The sequence below is a fragment of the Pempheris klunzingeri genome, chromosome 4 (genome assembly GCF_042242105.1).
Source record: "Pempheris klunzingeri isolate RE-2024b chromosome 4, fPemKlu1.hap1, whole genome shotgun sequence".
NCBI lineage: Eukaryota > Metazoa > Chordata > Actinopteri > Acropomatiformes > Pempheridae > Pempheris > Pempheris klunzingeri.
Genome location: NC_092015.1, coordinates 24,122,689 through 24,145,693, shown reverse-complemented (window position 1 = coordinate 24,145,693; position 23,005 = coordinate 24,122,689). Strand labels below are relative to the sequence as shown.

Below are 23,005 nucleotides of genomic sequence, written 5' to 3'. Positions count from 1 at the left end.
CAACATGTCAATTTACAATTAGTTTAGAGCCCCATGATAGGTAGCCTACTCTCCATAGCCAACAACAAAACAAAAAGCACAAAGTGATTTTCTTTACCTGAAAGTTAACTTGTCTTTCTGCTTGTATTATTAGACTCCAACACAACAGTTTTCCAGACAGGCAATCTACCAAGAGCACTAGCTGACAGGACAGAAGAGAGACTATAAATGAGAGCAAGAACAAGAGTAAAATGACAATAAGAAGACTGACTTCAGTGAGTCAATGAGTGATGAGTCAATACACCCAGTGACAGACTATTCATGACCACCAAGATTAAATCTCGGTAGAATACACACATGCATATATTTTATATTATTTCTCATATTTTTATATTTACTTCTATATTTGTTATATTCCTTGCTTTTGCACTTCTTCACTTCACTTCACTTCACACACTTTGTTTCGGCCTTAGTTCTCCTCTATTGCTGTAACAAGTGAATTTCCCTGGTGTGGGATAAATAAAGTCTTAAGGCGCTTTTCCATTACACAGTTTTAGCACTACTCACCACGACTCAACTCGACTCACTCGGTTTCGGTCGTTTTCCATTACAATTGCGCACCACCTCAACGTGGGTGGGGTTGTCATAGCAAGGCGGCCCGAAACTCCAGTGGCGTAATATGTATGCGGCACAAACACAAACACAACTAAGGACATCGAGTGTTTGGTTAGCGTGTAGCCATTTACCTTGTTCACAGAAATAATAAAAACACACGGTCGCTGTTGCCAGAGTTTTAAAAATGGCGGATTTGATCTTGTGAACGAGTCGCTCTCATGACTCATCCAGAGACGTCACTCCCTGGCCAATCAGTGGCCTGCAGTCTGTTGACGTCACATTTTAGGTTTGACTCAGCTCGCTTGGAACCCCGGCCAGGTAGGTACTAAAGAGGTTGGCGTCTAGTCGCCACTGGCAGTGGATAAATACTGGTTTTGACAGAGACACACCCTGTCTGAGACAGCTTAAGAAACCTGTTTATCCTGTTGTGTAAGGCAGTACCTAAGGACGCTGAACAAACTTATAGTGACTGTGACTGAATGTTTTACAGAGGTCTTGGAGAATGTGTTTTTTGTTATCTATAGCACTTACAAGAGCAGGGATGCCCCAAAGTGCCTCACAGAAGAAATGAGGGAACCAACATACATTGACATTGAACAAATTTTTCAAAATAAACTCAACAAGAAGCATTTAGCTCAAACCAGTAAGGACACAACTACAGAACTGATCATCTTGTCCTATTTCCCCTTGGATTTAATCTTACCTGTCTTCTTGTCTCACTGACTGGAAGGAGCATAGATGACTCACGACCTAAAATTCGAAACCGCCTCCAAAAAATCCTTAAACTGTTCAGGAATTTTTTTCTTAAGGCGAACAAATTAATGAAACATCCACTTTTCCGCAAGGATTTGGCTTTGACTGAAATTACACGAGTCAACAAATCTAAAAGACGACAGGCAAGGTGAGTGACATTTGGCTCGTTCGAGCTGAGTGGACGAGATTAGACGGTAGCAGAAGTGAGCGGAGACAAACAGCTGCAGTCAAGTCCAACTCAAATAACCGTCATGCATTGTGCGGTGATCGATTCTGCGCAGACCTGGCTCCAAGGAGCCTATTACGTATGGAAACCCGGAAGAGGAAGTCAAGAGAGGAAATTCAAGGGGATCCCGTCTCTAAGTGACGGACCGCGGGCACACTTCAAATCAAGGCCTCTCCGCTTTGTTTGACTACAACAGCACTCCACAACCAACTCACACACAAAGAGGTTGTGGCGAAAAGTTACACATTTGAGATATACGTAACCACCGCCGCGCGATAAGTATTTTATGTCTGTGTTTCGGTTCTTAGTTTCACGAGACGACTAGTTTCAGACGAGTCGTTCACGAGCACTCCATAGGGATTAAGGTGAGGCGATCTCGCTGTTGTGGTCACTCGCTAAAATGTCGTGTACGCTGGTTGGCGCTTCTGGAGCCCGGGTCCATCTGGAGGACGGACGAGCTGTCATTCTGGGCCGGGGTCCGGACACTGGGGTCGCCGACAAGAAATGCTCCAGGCACCAGGGTAAGGAGAGGTTGTACTGAAGTACAGTACAGTGGTGCACGACACTGTACATGTGGCACATTACATGCAGAATTTACCACGAGACCCTTGCGATTTGCACAACTCCATCTGGTTGGCTCATACACACAGCACAAAATGCTAGAAAATAGGGAAAACTTTGGGAAAGTCTAAACTGACACATGTAAACATAATCACATAATGCATTATCACATAAAAGTGACTTAAACAATTAATTACCAAATGGTTGTACATTAGTCAACTAATATTTTCAGTTCTAACCGAATATGCATATTAAGATGTGTGTTTGTGTGTGTCTGTGAGTATGGTAATAATTGGTGGTAATGATTCTTGTTTTTCTTTTAGTGAAGGTGGTGGCTTGCTATGCAGACCGGGATGTGGTTGTTACTCAGGTATGAAAGCAAAAACTGAAGCAATTAATCTCCCTGTGAAACTCTCAGTGTAGACATACACCTCCGTGAGGCTACACCCAACAAACACCACAGAGAGCTCATATTTGACACACATTCATAACACTAGATGTATCATTATGTATTAAAACCTGATGTCAGCACACCTTTCTTTCAGCCAAGACCCATTCTGGTCATCATCTTAACTAATGTATCTGTATAAAGGCTTTCAGTCCAGTGCTAGTATATGTTCTATTTCATTCCACAGCTGGGTCCCAATCCCAGTTTCCTAAGTAGTGAGGAGCTGTGCCGAGGCCAGTCTGGTAAACTCACTCATGGAGACACCCTTTATCTGGTCAACCAGAACCATCCATTTAAACTGCATTTCTCCCTGAGCTCAAATGGAGCATCCCCTGGCATCGCACAGAAAGGATTAAAAGTTGCAGATAAGGCAAAAGGAGGAGGAAACGGGAAGGAAAAAGAAGCACAGATGAGTCTGAATCCGAAGCACAGTATAAAGGATTTCTTTTCTACCTATCCCATGAAGGTAACACACCTAATCTGTGTATTATTATTGGTGTATCTTATTTGCTTAGTACTGTAATGTTACAACAATGAATATTTACTGAGAGAAGTCAACAATAGAAAATTGCTGTATTTTTTTTGATTTATCTGTTTAGTCATCTAAGAGACAACTGAGCCCAGAGAGGGGGCATCCTGAAGTGAAGTGCCAAAGAAGAAGTGAGAAGTCAGATAGATGGATGAAAGAAGAGGAGGGTGAAGAGGAGAGACTGGCAGAAGAAAACCTCAAGCAGTTGCAGGAGTTGGCAGCAAAGTCTATGACAGAGAGTAGTAACAGAGCCCACCCTTCATCTTCATCATCTTCAAAGGGCTGTCTAAAGAGCAGCTGGCAGCATACAGGCAGCTTGATGATTTTCACTGCTGCTGGTGTCAAAGGGAGTGAAAAGGTGGGACTTCAATGGAACAGCTTTACTTGTTTATGTAACTCATTGTAGTTTCATTATGTTTTCCCCAAATGTATTTCTTCCACAACAGAAGCATCCACTAATCAATTAATTAATTAGTTGAGCAGTTATCAAGAAAATAGTCAGCAGATTGAACAATATTGGAAAATTACGTAGTTGTGGGCAGCATGGTGGTTAGCAGTGTTGCCTCAGAGCAAGGTTTAGGGTGTAAATCTACTGGCTAGCAGGTTTCTGTGTGGAGTCTGCATGCTCTCTCTGTGCTTGCGTGGGCTCTCTCCGGGTACTATGGCTTCATCCTACAGTCCAAAGATATAAAGGTTTTGAATTGCCTGTAGGTTTGAGTGTGTGGTTGTCTGTCTGTGTATTGGCCCTGTGATTGATTGACGACCAGTCCAGGGTGTACCCCACCTCTCGCCCATTGTCAGCTGCTTATGTGTTAACTGATCATCTGGACATCATCTTGTCTCTCTCCAGATTACTGGGTTTGACATAGATGGTTGCATCATCACCACCAAGTCTGGCAAAGTCTTTCCCACTGCACCAGATGACTGGAAGTACGTGTGCACTCCTGAACTTTCCCTAAGATTTGATACACGACTGTCTGTCTCTTTCTTGTCATAATATTCCTCTACTTGTATTTGTTTAATTAACAGGATTTTGTATCCTGAAATTCAGCCCAAGCTGGCCAACTTGCTCAAGAAAGGATACAAGGTGAGTGGGAGCAATACATGCTGATATCTGGAGAAGTTTGTACTGATATCTGGAGAAGTTTACGTACTGATATTTGGAGAAGTTTGGAAGATGAAAGACTTTGGAAGATGTCCTGCAGGTGGTGTTCTTCACTAACCAAATGGGGATCACTAAAGGAAAACTTAGGCCAGAAGTCTTCAAGTCTAAAGTGGAGGACATCCTCTCTATGCTGCAGCTACCTGTGCAGGTTAGTCATGTTAGCGGTGGCTCTCATCTCTCTTTTAATTATTGTCCAAAAATTGATATCTTTACTTCTTCCTTGGCTGTCTCAGGTGTTTGTAGCAACTGGCCCTGGTATGTACAGGAAACCAGTGATGGGAATGTGGAATTACTTGTGTGAGAAGGTAACCTTCAAGAGAGACACATGGGCAAGCATCCTTATTATTTAAGAACCATACTTCATGTACAATATTTGCATTGGCTGCCCTGTTATCATTCCTCACCGTATCTTTGCATGTGTGTGTCCTGCACAGGCAAATGATGGTGTGGCTGTTGACAAGACACAAAGTTTTTACGTAGGTGGTGAGTAAGGGTTGGGTGTACGGTGGTGTTGCCACAGTGATGAACCATGTGCTCTGAGTTATCTGATCTGGTATCACATGGATGCACACACCTACACAAGCACACATCTACATTTTGAAAACCAAACTATTAGTTCAAGCCTCCTATTCCCCTCATCTCAAAAAATGGAATGAACTTAACCCTCCTCCCTGAAATCTCCCAGAATGCAAGTCCTTAATGCTAGACCTATAGGCCTACACCTAACTATAAACCCAATAGGATACACACTGCTAGTGACTTTGACTTGACCTCTATGCACAGATGCTGCAGGTAGGCCAGTGAACTGGGTGCCAGGGAAGAAGAAGGACTTCTCCTGTAGTGACCGACTGGTAAGACCTAAGACTTTTACTGCTTTTGTGTGTGCTTTTGAGTGTGTCCCGCCTCTCGCCCAAAGTCAGCTGGGATTGGCTCCAGCCCCCAAGCAACCCTGATGGATAAGTGGTATAGATAATGGATGAATAGAAACCTTAATGGGGAAAAGGTACATAGAACTTACAAATATGAGCATTATGTACCACTTACTGTATTCTTTCTTGATGTTGTAGTTTGCTCTGAACATTGGGTTGCAGTTCCATACCCCAGAGGAGTACTTCCTGGGCTGGAAGAGTGCCCCCTACACCCTGCCTAATTTTGACCCTGTATGTACAATGAACATACTTGCATATGTACTATGTTTTTTTTCTCTACAATGTATTAAGAATAAATTTGTGGGTTTGTGTTAATTTTTGTAAATGTGCTTTGTTACTTGAACTTCTAGAGGAAGATTGACTCCACTGCACAGCTGTATGACCCTCCATTTGCCTCTCTCACCTCCAATAAGACAGAAGTCATTGTTGCTGTGGGTTTCCCTGCATGTAAGAGGTGGTGGATGGTATATCACCATATATGTTCTTCCCTCCCACTAACACCATTCTGATCTTGTTCTCTCTGTCATCTCTTCAAAGCGGGTAAATCCACCTTCTTCCAGACCCACATAATTCCAAAAGGTTATGTGTACGTCAACAGGGTGAGTTAATTTTAATGAACAGGACTCTAGTTTTGTTTTGTGCCAGGTCTAAATGAACCCACAACATTAGGTCTTATATGGAACAAGATGAAGATAATTGTGATTATTTTTATTGTTGTCTTAAAGTCCTCCCTGACATGTTGTGACCAACATTTTGTGTTTTGTTTTGTTTCAGGACACTCTCGGTTCATGGCAGAAGTGTGTGTCGACATGTGAGAATTCTCTAAAGGGGGGCCACAGTGTCGTCATAGACAACACCAACCCAGATCCAGAGTCTCGCAAAAGGTACAGCATGACTATCAGTACGTGCAGTGTCGATGCATTTCTGTGTGTCTATGTCCTTGCACATTTGAGTATGAATATATACTCAGTAGGGATCTAACAATTCCAAAAACTCGGCAATATGTAGTTACATCCCTAATACTCAGGATCCACGTCACTTGGGTGAACCTTAATGGAAATAGGCTTCAGAAAGCATAAATCGACAGAGGCATGCATAAATGAAGACTAATTACATACAGACAAGATGTTGAGTAAGTACACTAAGTTCTGATATGACACGGTAACTCATGGTGCAGTTCCTTGAAATGACCATGTGGTGGCACCATAATGCTAAGTTGTCGACCTTGTAAAGCTCGCTTTGCAAGACTTTTAGCCCCAGAAGACCAGGTGGGCCCTGGAGAGGCTGTCGACACCCTAGTTCTGTTTCACAGTCCCCACAAAGCCTGCCCCAGAGTAATAGCAGCCAAAGTTCATTAAGTACCAATTTCAAAGCCCTGATTTTAAGGACAAGGTTTTGTAAGTTCTATTACTCAGGGTTCAGGAAGCCCAAGGTTAAGCTGTGGAACTGTCTCTGATTCTCCCCTTCTGTCCATTTCTCACTGTCTTCACTTTGAATCTCCAGCAGCAAGGCTAAGCTCTGGAGACTCTACAGGCTCCCTCAGTGGGTTTAACTTATACCACAGCCCCAATGAGCCCTCTAGCAAACCCCACAGACCCAGGTTGAGTTCAGGGGATCCTCTGTGGGCCTTTGGTGGCCTCTGGTTGTCCCACAGCCCTTGAGAAACCTTCAGCAAGCCCCACAGAGAGCATCCAGCAGACATCCCCTTCAGGGACCTCACTCACCAGTTGAACATACATAGATAGATAGATAGATAGATAGATATCAACTGTGTGCTGGCTGAGACAAAGGAGGACATGGGCCATACTTTGACCAATGGTAGCGGAAAGCTGGGTCCAGGTGTATGGTTGCGAACAGAGAGAACCCACGCAAGCACAGGGCAAACATGCAAACTCTACACAGAAAGGCCTCAAGCTCAAAGTGCAAGCCAGCAGCCAGCAGGTTTGAAGGTGGAACTGTCTTGCTATGAGGTAGCAGTGCTAACCACTGCACCAGTGCGTTGCCAAAACAGACGCAGAGATAAGAGATTGTAAATAAGAAGCATCACATTACATACCATGTTTCATAGCTTGTCAAATGTCATTATGTTAAAATGTCATAGTTGACAAATGACTGTTGCTAAAGGACATTCCCATTTTAGAACAAAGGTATAATGCTAAATTTAAGTTAATTACTTTCTCTCATTTTAACATGTAACACGTTTACATGCTTGAAATGCTAATTTTATGGCACAGGCTGGTCTTGTTCCTGTCTTTACCCCTTGTGTAAGTGAGTATGTTACCGTCATTGCCATAGTTTTAGACTGTCTGAAAGAATCCTAATGGGTGCATTAAATAATGTGGGTACTGCTTGTGTGCTCCTCCTGCTGCTTGTATGTGCATTTATGTTTGTATAACAAATGTTCTGTGTGTGTTTCCAGATATGTGGACGTGGCCAAGGCCACAGGAGTGTCTTGTCGCTGTTTCTACTTCTCAGCATCTCTGGAGCAAGCCAAACACAACAATAGAGTATGACTCATCTATCCACACTGTGACTATTTACCCTTTGTTTTATTTTATCCTTAATACCTTATTTTTGTTTCCAGTTCCGTGAGATGGCTCCATCAAACACCAAACACATGAGGGTCAATGACATGGTTTTCCACCACTACAAGTAAGAAAGAATAACCTTTCTTCTCACACTTGCACTGGTTACAAAAACATTACATGTGTGTCTTATGCCAAAAAGCCCCAATTAAATGCAGCTAAATGCAGGCTACCAAGGTGGCTTTACTTTTCATGTTAATCCATTTTCAGAAAATTATATTTTATCTTTGTTACTTGCTGCTTTTTTAAAATGGGTTTTTAATTCTGGTAGTTAAAAAGCTTGGGTAGGCAGTTTGTTTTTTGTCACAGGGCAAAAATTCCATAATAACCCTTTAAAGATATTATGATTTAAATGGTCTGAGAGAAAACTAGACCTTGGCTATGTTTTCAGAACATCTAGCCCATATCTGGAGACTTTGGTAATTACTTTGGTCCTTTCAGAGAGAGGGTGTTATTATTGGCTGTTGGTCGTTGGTGAAAGCCTGATTCAACAGCAGAAAATCTTACACACACACTAAAGCACAAGTCAATACTGACAAAGTGTATCAGAGATGGAGAGAATGCTACGACAGTGCTGCTAACTTCATTTTTCCATGCTCATCTGCTGGGAGGGCTTACGACAGAGGGGAGAGCTGAAATTGTCAAATTCTGTTTTTTTTTTTTCTTTGTCCAGATTTCTGCCTACCCCATCTTTAATAGTGATAGCTCTGGTACTGATCACACTAATCTGGCTCTCTGTTTGTACAGGAAACACTTTGTTGCTCCTGCTCTCTCTGAAGGATTCTCTGAGATCCTCCAGATCCACTTTGTTCCGAACTTCAAAGACAGCTTGGCAGAAATCCTGTTTCGGCAGTTTTCTGAGGGATGATTGGAGAACTGGCTTTCAAACACCTTTGACTTTCACAATCTCACTGACAGAAAAAAATACAGATGGCAGCCAATGTCATCAGATACTGACATTTTATTCTCTATTTAAGTTTATAGACTGTCTAGTGTATGCACTCCACACTGATATGTGTGCAGTGCTTCTATGTCCTAGATTGTATGCATGCTCCCAGCAAAGCAACTACAATGTAAGACCAGTGATGTTCACTAGACTTAAAATCAATGGTATTTCATTTGACAATAAAGGTTTGAAAAGTTGAATTGTGCATTGAGTTACAACTGCTTAATCCAATCATTACACGGCTGATTCATAATAGATGCTTTCAATTGACCTCAGACAGGAACTCGATCTCCTCACCCAGATGCTGTTTCAGCCATGGCATAATCTTGAATACATCGATGTGGAAGTCCCGTGCATCAGGAGGCGGTCTGTCACTGCTGTACTGTTTCAGATCTGAGTTGACTGCGTTGCATACATCTGTGGTGCCCCAGCTCACTACTCCGACCTGGAGATGAAAGCAGGAGAAATGTCCATGTGATTGTGATAGTACCGCGTGTTATTTAGTTTTTTCTAGCAGGAAACGTACTGACCTGAAAGAAGCGCTTTCTTTTTTGCAGAAACAGGGATCCACCAGAGTCGCCTATACAAAAACATATACCTGTTATGGGAATCCCAAGTTGGCCGAACCATGGTGGCTTTGTTATAGTAAGTGCAAATTCTAGACCTTTACAGGTGATAGCGTCCTGGTATCCTGATGAGCCCCCAGAACAGAGGAATCTGTCAGGTATATACTCATCCAAAGTCACATCTGTGGGCTCTTTCAATGTTTGCCTCGCCTTCTCCAAACAGCCAGGCCTCTGCAGACAGCACATTAATTACAGCTCACCACTCCTGTCATAAAAGAAATCTATTTCCTCCATCTTTTAAGTATCTGCATGAAAGCAATCCCATCAACTACCACTCACCTGACTCTTTGTGTGAACATGTGTTTCTTTGCGTTTGGAGTCCTTATGGATGAAAGAGACAGCCGTTTCTGTGTGTGGTAGTAGTTCCTCCCCTGTATGCACACATTCATTTTACTGAGAATGCTTGAGACTCGAGGAGTTCTGTGTAATACATTAATTCTATGTTAATGGAAAATATGTTCTTGCATATTTTTCCACACATACTGTGCTGCTGACAGGTAGAGTTAAGTGTCTTCATGGCTCGGCTGGCTGGCACAGTACATGGCAAGCAGATAGGTCTGTTGTATGAAATACAGTATACACACATTCAACACTGAAACTCAGCAGCATTTATATTAGTTGTATAATGCAGGGTGGAAACACTTAGCACTGATTTTGTCTAAAAACACTGTCAACAAGCGACAAGTTTAGCTTTAATGTTAGATGTGTTCCTGTTTGCTAACTTTAAAGAACCTTATCTTTGGGCTCTCTTACCTGGCTTTCCAGGAGAGGGGGATACTCTCTTTCACCTTTACCAGAGCTACATCATAGTCATAGAACTCAGATATGTTTCTGTGTTTGAGTGCCCTGATGTTGTACTTTGGGTGGATGATCACTGTCTTGGGAACCACTGTGCCCTCTCCTGGTAACCAAAAAAAGCTGCTTGTTATTTCATCATAAAAGCGTGTGAAGTCAACAAGATGGTTAATAGAAAGAACTAATCTAGATGTTCTGTTCGCCACAATATAGTACAGTAGTTAAATGAGTTGAGTAATGCACTTTCAGAGGTGATTGTTTGACGATAACTTATGTTAGAAGTGCCTATGCTTGTTGTAATTTGGATTTAAACATCCAAAAAATAACAGAAACCAAAATAATTACAAATAACATTTTTTGCTATGAATCTCAATCTCCAAAATATGGTATTTTGACCTGTCTGTGCCAACACTGACCATGTTGTATGAGCACCTGCTGAGAGACTTTGTCCGTGCTCACTCTGGCAAAGCAGTGAGCAGCTGTCAGCACCCAGTTCTGGCTCACAATTGATCCAAAACATGGCATAGACTGTGAGGTAGGAGAATGTCAATGTGTGAAAATCACTCTGAAATATCACATTGATGGTGAAAAATATCTATTATAATCTTAGTGACTGAATGATTGTGCAAAGCTCTCACCGTTGTCACAGTGACATGCCAGGGTTTGGTGTAAACTGGTATCTTACTTTTTTCATATTCCATGGAGACATCTTCCTGAGCTACCCCACACATTATCACACTTTTGTCACCTGCATGATGAAACATGATCATTTTAATGGTTAAACCTCCATCCATCTATCCATTATCTATACCATTCATTGTTAGAGTGGTTCGAGGGTTGCTGGCGGTGGTGTGTTTGTGTCACGGGGTACATCCTGGCCTAGGTGCCTGTCAAATCCACCAGCATGTCTGGAGGATGGGAGGAAGCCATGCGAGCACGGGGAGAACATGTAAACTCTACACAGAAAGGCCACCTGCTAACAGGGACCTTCTTGCTCTGAGACAACAGTGCTGAACACTGCCAAGTAACTAAAATCTTGGTATTATCTTTTAATGAGCTACCAAAAAGACATCAGTTTTGATTTTGTCAAGTATTTTGTATTCCTAGAATTCATTTTTTTTGTTGCACACAAATTGACAGCTGAAATTAAAAAACACACACGATTTGTGCCATATAAGCTACTCTTGAGCAATGTACTTACTAATGATACTGTTGAACACCTCTCCCAACTTTTCATAGTCTTTTAGGACATAGACATGATGCTCTCCACGTTTCCTTGAGGCTAAGGAGTTTAAAAGATCTTTGTTCACTTGGTCCCCAACACCAAATATATAGACATCTGAAAACACACAAACGTACGTACATTGTGTACATGCATTGTCAACCATGTAAAACAGTCTTTGCTTGCCTGATTTATGATAGCTTATAATTTTGGCAATGGAGCTGTTGCACTCTGTGGAAGTAATTCTTAAGTATCAGTAGAGTTGCTAAAATATAAATAGATGAATAGAATATACATGATATATTAAATATCTTTCATCAACATGATACCTAGCATTGTCTCATCTGTGTGATCAGGGGATGTCGTGGGATAACCCAGCAGATTCCGGATCTGGGCCAGGGCAGTCTGAGGCTTGGTACCTGTGTTGGAGTAACCTGCATGCAGGAAGATAAAACAGACATAATGAGTGCCTAAAGATAATGTTCCACTTTCCAGTATTACAAGAGCTCTAATGAGTTGTAAAATATTTTTATGAGCTGGAGATTGTGAGACATTTCCTGTGTCTTTACCATCTGTTTCAATGATGATGACATTCTGAGTCTCATTGAAATGGTTCTTGGCGCTGTTTTGCTTCAAGTAGCTGATCACTTCACTAACACGGTACAGGGCAGCGTGGAGGTTGGTGCCTGTCTTACGTCCATGGCCTGCAGATGAGCAAAATGCAAAAGACTGTGGCGTAATATATGGATTGAGGCCTACTTACAGTAATATATCACACTACAGGACATGGACATTAAATGAATGAGTACTATAAACGAAAGAAGCAAATTCCTACTATGGTAGTCAAACTCCATCAGATTCCATATGACATCCTCAGTGCTACCACTTATGTCCGAGTTTCTGATGTCTACAATGTCTTTAGCTTCGCTGGCGAATGACAACACATGGAACTTCAGCTGTACCTCATAGCTGTCTAACTACAAGGAAAATGAAGGGAGACATGTAGATTACACATCTACTGAGATGTTGTGACTGACAAATTGGTAGTCTGATGTGAATAGATATGATTTTAGCACATACCTTTCTGATAAGAGCAATGGTGGCATTCCTGGATATTTCAAAGTCTTGCTTTCTGATGCTACCTGATGTGTCCAGTAAAATGTAGATATTCAACCGACTGCCTTCAGCCACACGAAAAGTTCGGCCAAAGGACATCCTTGCAGCTTACACACACACACACACACACACATTGCACATTATCTTTATTGCAGTTGACCTGGGCTAATTTCCCTCTTCATATTTGTCTCTTGCTCTGACAAGCTGTATAACAAGATTACTTATATCCATTTAAAATTTCATGTTTGTGCCACAACACTGTTAAAATGTCAAAATGTTAAAGACACAAAATACCACCTGTTTTTCTGGAGTCTGGTGAGAGTACATGCATGATTCCTGCAAGTGACCCTGTCATGGCTGCTGCTACAGCACTAGGGGAGTCGAAGGTATTTTGACCTGCAGTAAATCACAAAGATATCTTACATGATTGGTAGATTATTATTATACTATAATAGTTCACTGTGCTATTTTGGTACTGCTTTGATGCCCAATTGCTGTAGGTGCACATCCGTGTAGGCAAATCAAGTATTTGTTATCCACTGTCCGATTAGTCATAATTTTTTTTAACTTCTGAGATTTTAAAGGAAAAACAACTAAATCTAAACCTGTAAATATTACTGTGCACTCTTTGTATGAATAAAAAACAGTCACTGTGCACCTTGGCATCGTGGTGCTGAGCCACTCCATTCCCTGTTCTCCAGGCAAACCCTTTCAGCTGACCCAAGCAGATCCAGACCGACCTGACACTGATAGATCACTTTCTCCCCTATGTGAAACTGGCTGGTTGACCTCTGGGCCCCTGGGGGGGTTCCTGGGTCGTTACAGTCGCCAGCTGCATTTAAAAACAAGAGGGTTATATTTTAATTAGTGATTGTGCTTAAATAACCCTAACCCAGAATAGAAACTATTTGCAGAAGATGTTTAATGTGAGCAACGTTTGTAATGTTGTCTGCACCCACCATGGTTGTCACAGATAGGAGTGGTTCCTGTCCAGTCCCCGTAGGGGGTGCAGTTCCTCTGGGGTGACCCATAAAGAGTGAACCCCTCCTGGCAGGAGAAGCTCTGTATTGTGCCAACAGGGAGCCATTGGTCCCTGGGCCAGAAGTCACCATGATCCAGCTGGAGCTGAGATGGACACATCACATCTGGAAATGAGAGAGAGGCGGGTGGACAGATGGACATGGTAAGGAGAGGAGGATGGAGGAAAAAGGGAAGGATGAAAAGAAAATTGTTGTAACAGGAAGTATACATAGAATATTCATTAAGGAACACTGCCTTTGATACTACAGTCTTATGAGAGACAAAACACTTTTATCCTGCAATCTTTATGGTTACAATAACTACTCAGAGAACACAGATTTAATGGCCGGGGCAGTGCGTATCCCAGGATTGTGGATGTTGTGAATGATGAATGGTTGGGACTTAGTGTGAGTATGTGAGTATGTTAGTATGTGTGTATGCGTGCATCTGTGCTTGGAAGTGTGACCAAGTGTATTAGTGTGTCAACCCCTTCTTGACAAGCATCTTAGTAGAGCACCCTTTTGCTGTCATGAGCTGCTGCAAATGTGAGGGACACCAGATTCTGACAGCATTCCTGAGGAATCTTAGCCCATTTCTCATGGGCAATAGCTTCCAGCTCTCCAATATTCTTGGGTTTGCGTGCTGCAGCCACCTTCTTCGAGTCCCACCAGAGATTTTCTTTTGGATTCAAGTCAGGTGACTGTGACGGCCACTCTAGTATCTTCCAGGACTTTTACTGAAGCCAAGCCTCAGTGGAATCTGGAGTATGCTTGGGTTGGAAGGTCCAATGACGCCCAAGATTCAGGTTCCTCACAGATGCCTGATGTTTTCTCAATAGGATTTCCTGATACTGATACCTGATTTAATCCATCTTGCCCTCCAAACACGGCAGGTTTCCAGTGCCATGAGAAGCAAAGCACCCCCGGGGCATCACAGAGCCACTGCCATGCTTCACTGTAGGCAAGGTGTTCTTTTCAGCATATGCCTCATTCTTCCTCCTTAGACATACTGCTGATCCATAGACCTCGTTAGTTCTTATTTTGTTTTATCGCTCCATAGAACAGAATCCAAATATTTCTGTGGCCTATTTGTATGGTTGAGCTGACTTGTCATGTGCTTTTGGGTCAATAGTGGTGTACGTCTTGGAGTTTGGGCATGGAAGCATTCAATATATAGTCTTGCTGCAGGTCTTTTGCAGTCACTCAAGGGTTTTTGGCCACCTGCCTGCTCAATAATCTGGTGGCAGTTGTTGATAGCTTCCTCTTACTGTCATGCCCAGATAGTGAAGTCATTGTTCCGAACTATGCTTCCAACAGTATATCTAGGAACATTCAGTGCTTTTGCTATCTAATTGTATCCTTTTCCTGGTTCCTGCAAGGCAATGATCTCCTATCATAACTTTTTTATTCTCTTGACCTATATTTTGAACATGCAACCAAACACCACTGTCAAGAGACAACAAATTAAATTGATTTGCAAATTAATTCTATTCAGGGGGTTGAATTATTTTGAGACTGCAGTAGTCTTTAAGAGTGGGATGGGATGGGATGGAATGGGATGGGAGAACCCACCCGTATTATTAGTTGCGTTGAGCTATTTCAATTGTTCTTGTTTGAGTTCATTGAACACAGCTGAAAGTTTACAATTTTTGCCAACACACTTAATTTGCAACCGGGGTTGAATAATTTTGAGTGCAATTGCATGTATACAGTGGCAGCCACCCAGAATTTCTGCAACTAACCGAAGGCCTCTCAGTTGCCTGTCAGATGGGGAAAAATTCTCCACCAGTTGTCTCCCCGCGATCGGGAGTCTCCCTCCCTCTCAGCCTTGGTGGCTGCATCTGTGTGTGTGTGTATGTGAGTGTGTATGTTTGTGTTAGTTAGTGTCCATGTGTGTGTGAAAAAGAATTTGAATTCTGAATGACACCTGAAATAGCTGAAAGTTTGAATTCTATTTACAGTTAAAAGGACAGAGGCCCCAACTGCATTGAACTGATTTTACTGAGAGCATATAGAGATATTGCAGTCATTAGAGACAAAATTCATCACCTCCTGCCCTCAACAGGCTCTGATCCAACTTCAAACCTAAGAACCATAGAAACAGCTGTTAGACCAGATGTGTATTTGGACTGTTTTTCTCCAATTGATCTTTCTGAATTGGCTTCAATAATCTCCTCATCCAGACGGTCAACATGTCTGCTAGACCCCATTCCTACTGGGCTACTTAAGGAGGTCCTGCCCCTAATCAACACGTCCTTACTGGATATGATCAATCAGTCTTTACTAACAGGCTACGTACCACAGTCCTTCAAAGTGGCAGTAATTAAACCTCTCCTGAAAAAGCCCACTCTTGATTCAGGTGTATTAGCCAACTATAGACCTATATCCAGCCTTCCCTTTCTCTCAAAGATCCTGGAGAAAGTTGGAGCTAATCAGCTATGTGATTTCCTAAACTCTAATAGTCTATTTGAGGACTTTCAGTCAGGTTTTAGAGCAAACCATAGCACAGAGACTGTTGAAGGTTAAAAATGACCTCCTTATGGCATCAGACAGAGGACTTCTCTCTATACTGGTCTAGTTAGACCTGAGTGCTGCTTTTGACACCATTGACCATCACATCCTGTTACAGAGACTGGAACAGTTCATTGGTATAAAAGGAACTGCACTAAGCTGGTTTAAGTCCTATCTATTAGATCGATTTCAGTTTGTACATATTAACAATGAGTCCTCTGTCCACAAGGTTCAGTGCTTGGACCAATACTCTTTACCTTATATATGCTTCCTCTGGGTAATATTATCAGGAAGCACTCCATTAATTTCCACTGTTAAGCAGATGATACACAATTATATTTATCAATAAAGCCAGATGAATCCAATCAGTTGAGGAAACTTCAAGTCTGCCTAAAGGACATAAAGTCCTGGATGAGCAGCAACTTTCTGCTGCTAAACTCAGATGAAACTGAAGTTATTCTGCTCGGCCCCAAACACCTCAGGGACAACTTTTCTAATAACATATATACCCTGGATGGCATTACTTTGGCCTCCAGTCTTATTTGATCAAGATCTGTCCTTTAAATCCCACATTAAACAGATTTCTAGAACTGCCCTTTTCCATCTACATAATATTGCTAAAATCAGGCCCATCAAATCCATAGATGATGCAGAAAAATTAGTCCATGCATTTGTCACTTCTAGGTTGGACTATTGTAACTCGTTATTATCAGGCTGCCCCAATAAGTCGTTAAAGACTCTCCAGTTGGTCCAGAACGCTGCTGCTTGTGTACTGACGGGAACCAGGAGAAGAGACCATGTACTGGCTCCTCTTCACTGGCTTCCAGCAAAATCTAGAATAGAGTTCAAAATCCTTCTCCTCACCTACAAGGTTCTTAAGGGTCAGGCTCCATCATACCTTAAAGAACTCATAGTACCATACTACCCCACTAGAGCACTGCACTCCCAGAATGCAGGCCTACTGGTGCTTCCCAAAGTCTCCAAAAGTAGTGCAGGAGGCAGAGCTTTCAGCTATCAGGCTCCTCCCCTGTGGAATTTCCTTCCAGTCTGGGTTCGGGGGGCCGACACCCTCTCTACATTTAAGAGTAGGCATATAGTTAAGGGCTGGATCAGGCCTTGGACCAGCCCCTAGTTATGCTGCTATAGACTTAGACTGCCGGGGGACTCCTATGGTGCACTCTATCCTCTTCTTCCTCTCCATTATTATGTCTCATGTCCACTTAATGTCTGCCACTAACTTGCTATCTTCCCCGGAGCCTGTCTGTGCTTTTCTCATCTCTCAGGTTCCTGTGGATCCTGGTCCTGGTCCTGCTGCTGTGGTTCTCTGGCTTCATGAATCACTGCTGCAGATCGTCTGCCACTCGTCACATTTTTCAATAATACCATACTGCTAATCTTTTAGTCACACTCCTATTGTTAGTGCTATAGTCACTGTACATTGGTTGCTGTTTCTGTTGTCTATCTCTCTCTCTCTCTTTGCACAGAATTTCATGATGTACCTGTTAAACTATTGCAAAATACCTTGGTATTTACAGTGGGGCAAAAAAGTATTTAGTCAGCCACCAATTGTACAAGTTCTCCCACTTAAAAAGATGAGAGAGGCCTGTAATTTTCATCATAGGTACACCTCAACTATGAGAGACAAAATGAGAAAAAAAAAATCCAGAAAATCACATTGTCTGATTTTTAAAGAATTTATTTACAAATTATGGTGGGAAATAAGTATTTGGTCAATAACAAAAGTTCATCTCAATACTTTGTCATATACCCTTTGTTGGCAATGACAGAGGTCAAATGTTTTCTATAAGTCTTCACAAGGTTTTCACACACTGTTGCTGGTATTTTGGCCCATTCCTCCATGCAGATCTCCTCTAGAGCAGTGATGTTTTGGGGCTGTCACTGGGCAACACGGACTTTCAACTCCCTCCAAAGATTTTCTATGGGGTTGAGATCTGGAGACTGGCTAGGCCACTCCAGGACCTTGAAATGCTTCTTACGAAGCCACTCCTTCGTTGCCCGGGCGGTGTGTTTGGGATCATTGTCATGCTGAAAGACCCAGCCACGTTTCATCTTCAATGCCCTTGCTGATGGAAGGAGGTTTTCACTCAAAATTTCACGATACATGGCCCCATTCTTTCCTTTACACGGATCAGTCGTCCTGGTCCCTTTGCAGAAAAACAGCCCCAAAGCATGATGTTTCCACCCCCATGCTTCACAGTAGGTATGGTGTTCTTTGGATGCAACTCAGCATTCTCTCTCCTCCAAACACGACAAGTTGAGTTTTTACCAAAAAGTTCTATTTTGGTTTCATCTGACCATATGACATTCTCCCAATCCTCTTCTGGAGCATCCAAATGCTCTCTAGCAAACTTCAGACGTGCTTGGACATGTACTGGCTTAAGCAGGGGGACACGTCTGGTACTGCAGGATTTGAGTCCCTGGCGGCGTAGTGTTGGTAGCCTTTGTTACTTTGGTCCCAGCTCTCTGCAGGTCATTCACTAGGTCCCCCCGTGTGGTTCTGGGATTTTTGCTCACCGTTCTTGTGATCATTTTGCCCCCACGGGGTGAGATCTTGCGTGGAGCCCCAGATCGAGATTATCAGTGGTCTTGTATGTCTTCCATTTTCCATTGCTCCCACAGTTGATTTCTTCACACCCAGCTGCTTACCTATTGCAGATTCAGTCTTCCCAGCCTGGTGCAGGTCTACAATTTTGTTTCTGGTGTCCTTTGACAGCTCTTTGGTCTTGGCCATAGTGGCGTTTGGAGTGTGACTGTTTGAGGTTGTGGACAGGTGTCTTTTATACTGATAACGAGTTCAAACAGGTGCCATTAATACAGGTAACGAGTGGAGGACAGAGGAGCCTCTTAAAGAAGAAGTTACAGGTCTGTGAGAGCCAGAAATCTTGCTTGTTTGTAGGTGACCAAATACTTATTTTACCGAGAAATTTACCAATTAATTCATTAAAAATCCTACAATGTGATTTCCTGGATTCTTTCCCCCCATTCTGTCTCTCATAGTTGAAGTGTACCTATGATGAAAATTACAGGCCTCTCTCATCTTTTTAAGTGGGAGAACTTGCACAATTGGTGGCTGACTAAATACTTTTTTGCCCCACTGTATGTAAAAAAAAAAAAAAAAGATCATGCAAGACAAAGTTGCTGATTGTAAATGTAAAAAGATGTGGTTGCAAAGATATCTATCCATTTTCTATCTCCAGAGGGGTTCCCACAGCATCTTCTTTAGCACTCAGTTCAGACTTTGTTAAATCTATAAACCAACTCAACTTTGATTTTATATGGAGAAATCAAGCTCACTATATCAAACAGCTATTGCTGTCCAAGACTTTCCTGGAGGTGTACTTAAGGCAATAGATTTTAAATGTATGAATGGAACCTTAAAATTGAACTGGTTGAAACAATGTGTTAAATGCCATCATTTGGCACATATTCCCTCAAAATATATTTGAGAAGATGGGTGGTATAGACTTTTTCGTAAAATGCAATTATAATGCCACTAAACTGTTTTTAAATATCACCAACAGGTTTTTCTTTTTTGGAAATTATTTTACAAACACAATTTCACACCTCATAATACACCTTTATGGAACAATAGACAAAAGAAAATCTCTGTTTTAGGGGAATGGGGATATTTGGTGCATAATGGCATCTATTGGATGCGAATGGAGATGTATTATCTCCTCCCGGTGGGACTGCAAAGGGAGGCACTCAGGAGGCATCCTGACCAGATGCCTGAACCACCTTAACTGGCTCCTTTCAATGTGCAGGACAGCGGCTCAACTACCTATCCCCTCCCGGTTATCCGAGCTCCTCACCCTATCTCTAAGCACTGATTTTTAGTCACGAGGTAGTCCAGCCCTGAAGCATACCCTGTTTTATGATCTATTTTACTCTAAATGGGACCATAATTTACTAAATGAACATCATGCTGTATTGAAGAATGCTTGAAACTAGCGATTGAGACCATAAATTCATTAGGAAAGTGTTTACTGAGGTAATAAATCAAATAAGAATTAGGCTTAGATTAGATTTCCATACATTTGGACTTCTTCTGCATTGAATTCACTTTTCACACCTGGAAGCTACGTCCACATCCTTTAAACAGTCCATGTTCTGAACACAGTCATTACCTTTGCATGTGGCATGTAACGCCTGTCTGCCATTGGCTAATCTCATTGGTGACCACTCTCCATCAGCACTGCAGAGCCTACAGCTGATCGGGAAAGGATACTGCCCCAGGCTGCAGTGATAGTTCAGCACACTGCCCTCCAGCCCCCCCTGCAGAGGAAACACATGATCATTTTTGGGGCTAGAATAAGAAAACTTAAGCTTTCCAGAGAGCATCCATAAGATGCTTGGCTTGTTTCACTTTCCAAACCTTGTTCCTCTTACCGTGATCAGAAAATGACCCTCATAATTCCATGTCCCTCACTTTTACTTGGATAATTCAGATGAAATTTTACTGTTTATTTCATTATTTTGTCATTATAACATATTACATTATTTTTACCATCCCCCATTTGCCAAGTTTCTGTCCCTGCATCACTGGCTGATTGAGAATGTTGTAACATCTGTTCTGTTTCTGGTTTTATATTTCTGTTATTCACCTGGAATTACATTATTTTGTTACTATATAAATTACAAAACTCTTTTCCATATCTTCTACTGTATTTACCGCTTTCTGCCCCTATTCTCCTGTTTTTTATACTGCTTGTGACCTCAGTTTTGCATTGTTTTACATTTCCATTAAGAGTCTGTTGAACTGAAATTGTACTGTACTGTTGTCTTAAACACATAACCAACTACATCAGGGCAACAGAGCTGCACATAAACAGACTGAAAGACTTGTACAACTGTCACTTTGGTATAAACTGACTTTTACCGAACACTCTCAATCTTAAGTGATGTATATCAAAAATATGTACAGTAAAACTGCAACTAACAATTATTTTCACTTTAGATTAAATTGACAATTTCTAGATCATTAGATTATTGTGTGGAAAAATTACCAGTTGCAACATTTGTTTTGGCGGAGAAGCAATCCAAAAAGCAAAAATGTTGTCAATTTAAAACAGAGGTGCCCAATACGCGATCGACCGGTCGATCGCGGAGGTAGTGCCGGTAGATCGCCTGACGGTAAAAAAAATAAGTTAAAAAAAGTCGCGTTTGCGACTTGATTGACGTACAGGGCGGCCTATGGGTCCCGGGAAGGGACATGCGCGGTCAAACGCGCTAGCTACTAGCTAGCCCTCCAATTTATATCTACTAAAGAAGGGATACTCTGGGATGGGGAACAGGATAGGAAGGGATATTCTACTCCATTCAGTGCAAGTCATCAGAGTAAGGTAGTGACCATAAATGTATTGAATGTTCCAGTTACTCTTGTCACTTGTGTGCAGTATTGATGGTTACATCACTGTTTGTCACCTATGTGCATTACTGCTGTCAATTTTTAAGTGTAATACCAAGGGTTACATTAGTTGCAGTTATGCAGTGTATGCCAACATATATTGTAAATATAAAGTATACTCAGTATATATAGAAGTTAATATATGTTTAGCATTTTTAATGTAGGTAGATCATTTTGACCTGGTCATTTTAAAAGTAGCTTGCGAGCCGAAAAAGTGTGTGCACCCCTGATTTAAAAAGACAAAAGTAAAACAGCCAATCGTCACTTTGGAGGAGCTGGAACCAAAATATGTTAAAAAAAAAATTATTACAATTTCCTTTGATCAACTAATCGACTAATTATTTCAGCTCTACTGTACAGTGTATTACTTTTACCTCTGAGTATGTGACATGTCCACCTTTGATAGTCTCTGTAGTTGAGCAGTTCGTAGGCTGTGGGTCCTCGTATATTTCATCTTCATAAATATCGTCATACTCCTGTAGGGACACTGAAGCACAAAGTATTGGTGATTTGCATACATGCACAAGCCAAAAGGAATACAGAGACACACGTCAACACAGCTAATATGGAATAAATTCCTTGGGACCCACATATCAAACAACCTGTCCTGGTCAATCAACATCACAGCTGCTGTGAAAAAGGCACAGCAGCAGCTGCATTTCCTGCGAGTCCTTAGGAAAAACAGTTTGTGCAGAAAGCTGCTGGTGGTCTTCTACCGCAGTGCAATAGAGAGCATTCTAACATACTGCCTCACAGTGTGGTGTGTGGGCTGCTCAGCGTCAAAAAAGCACTACAGAGGGTTATCAACACAGCACAGAAAATCATTGGCTGCCCTCTTCCCTCACTCCAGGACATTGCAGACACCCACTACCTCTCCCAAGCAAAGAACATTGTCAAAGACATTGTCAAAGACTCTTGTCACCCACCTGCTTGACCTCCTGCCCTCAGGGAGGCGATACAGGTCAATTAAAACATGAACCACTAAACTAGACACATGTAATTTTTTTAAAAGCTTCTCATCTAATGCAAATCCATACTCATACGTAGTAATTACACAATGTACACTAAGTGCAACAAATTAAAACACTCACCCTCCTGGATAGAGATGAAGAGTAGGATCCATAGACTAGACTTGACATACATGACCAGGCTATTTATCAGTGGTGTCTGAGAGTGACAGAAACCACAGCAAGAGTGTCTGTATCGACCTGCGGTCAGCTGCTTTATTTGATGACAGATTACTCATTAACACAGCAGCAGAAAACAGAGAGGAGGAATTAAGCAATTTAGGACATAACACAGATTTGATCTCACTTTCAATTTATCTGTTTCTCCTGTTATTATTCTGGACAGGCTCATATTTCTGTGGCAACATTTTCAAGTTTCAGGTAACTACAGATTTATTATCAGCCATTCCCAAATCAGACCTCATCCCAGCATTGTTGTATCACAAAATAATTCAGACTGTGCATATTTGTATTTGTGTGTTGGTGCAGCTGCACACTTAGGTTTGGTCATGTGAGTAAAACATTTAAGTTGCTTAAAGGATCAT

The 23,005-nt window shown here is 41.9% G+C and overlaps 2 protein-coding genes across 2 annotated transcripts; one reads left to right on the top strand and one right to left on the bottom strand.

Moving 5' to 3' along the window:
- The first annotated feature begins 1,707 nt into the window (after nt 1-1,707).
- pnkp (polynucleotide kinase 3'-phosphatase) lies at nt 1,708-8,936 on the top strand. The gene is made up of 17 exons (XM_070829036.1): nt 1,708-2,094; nt 2,458-2,504; nt 2,770-3,048; nt 3,182-3,469; nt 3,962-4,041; nt 4,141-4,198; nt 4,317-4,424; nt 4,510-4,581; nt 4,711-4,759; nt 5,060-5,127; nt 5,344-5,436; nt 5,556-5,652; nt 5,743-5,804; nt 5,980-6,089; nt 7,625-7,712; nt 7,790-7,857; nt 8,538-8,936. The coding sequence occupies exons 1-17, from the start codon at nt 1,974-1,976 to the stop codon at nt 8,656-8,658; spliced, it is 1,809 nt and encodes a 602-aa protein (XP_070685137.1). The 5' UTR covers nt 1,708-1,973; the 3' UTR covers nt 8,659-8,936.
- A 62-nt stretch (nt 8,937-8,998) lies between these two features.
- Nucleotides 8,999-22,596, bottom strand: LOC139200319 (complement C2). Its single transcript, XM_070829584.1, has 19 exons — nt 22,545-22,596; nt 21,828-21,940; nt 20,174-20,321; nt 13,455-13,640; nt 13,154-13,327; nt 12,793-12,891; nt 12,460-12,602; nt 12,215-12,356; nt 11,949-12,083; nt 11,709-11,813; nt 11,359-11,496; nt 10,796-10,905; nt 10,574-10,685; nt 10,116-10,263; nt 9,846-9,919; nt 9,642-9,733; nt 9,401-9,533; nt 9,267-9,316; nt 8,999-9,181 (listed from the first exon to the last, which is right to left on the bottom strand). The coding sequence occupies exons 1-19, from the start codon at nt 22,594-22,596 to the stop codon at nt 8,999-9,001; spliced, it is 2,337 nt and encodes a 778-aa protein (XP_070685685.1).
- Nucleotides 22,597-23,005: the final 409 nt, after the last annotated feature.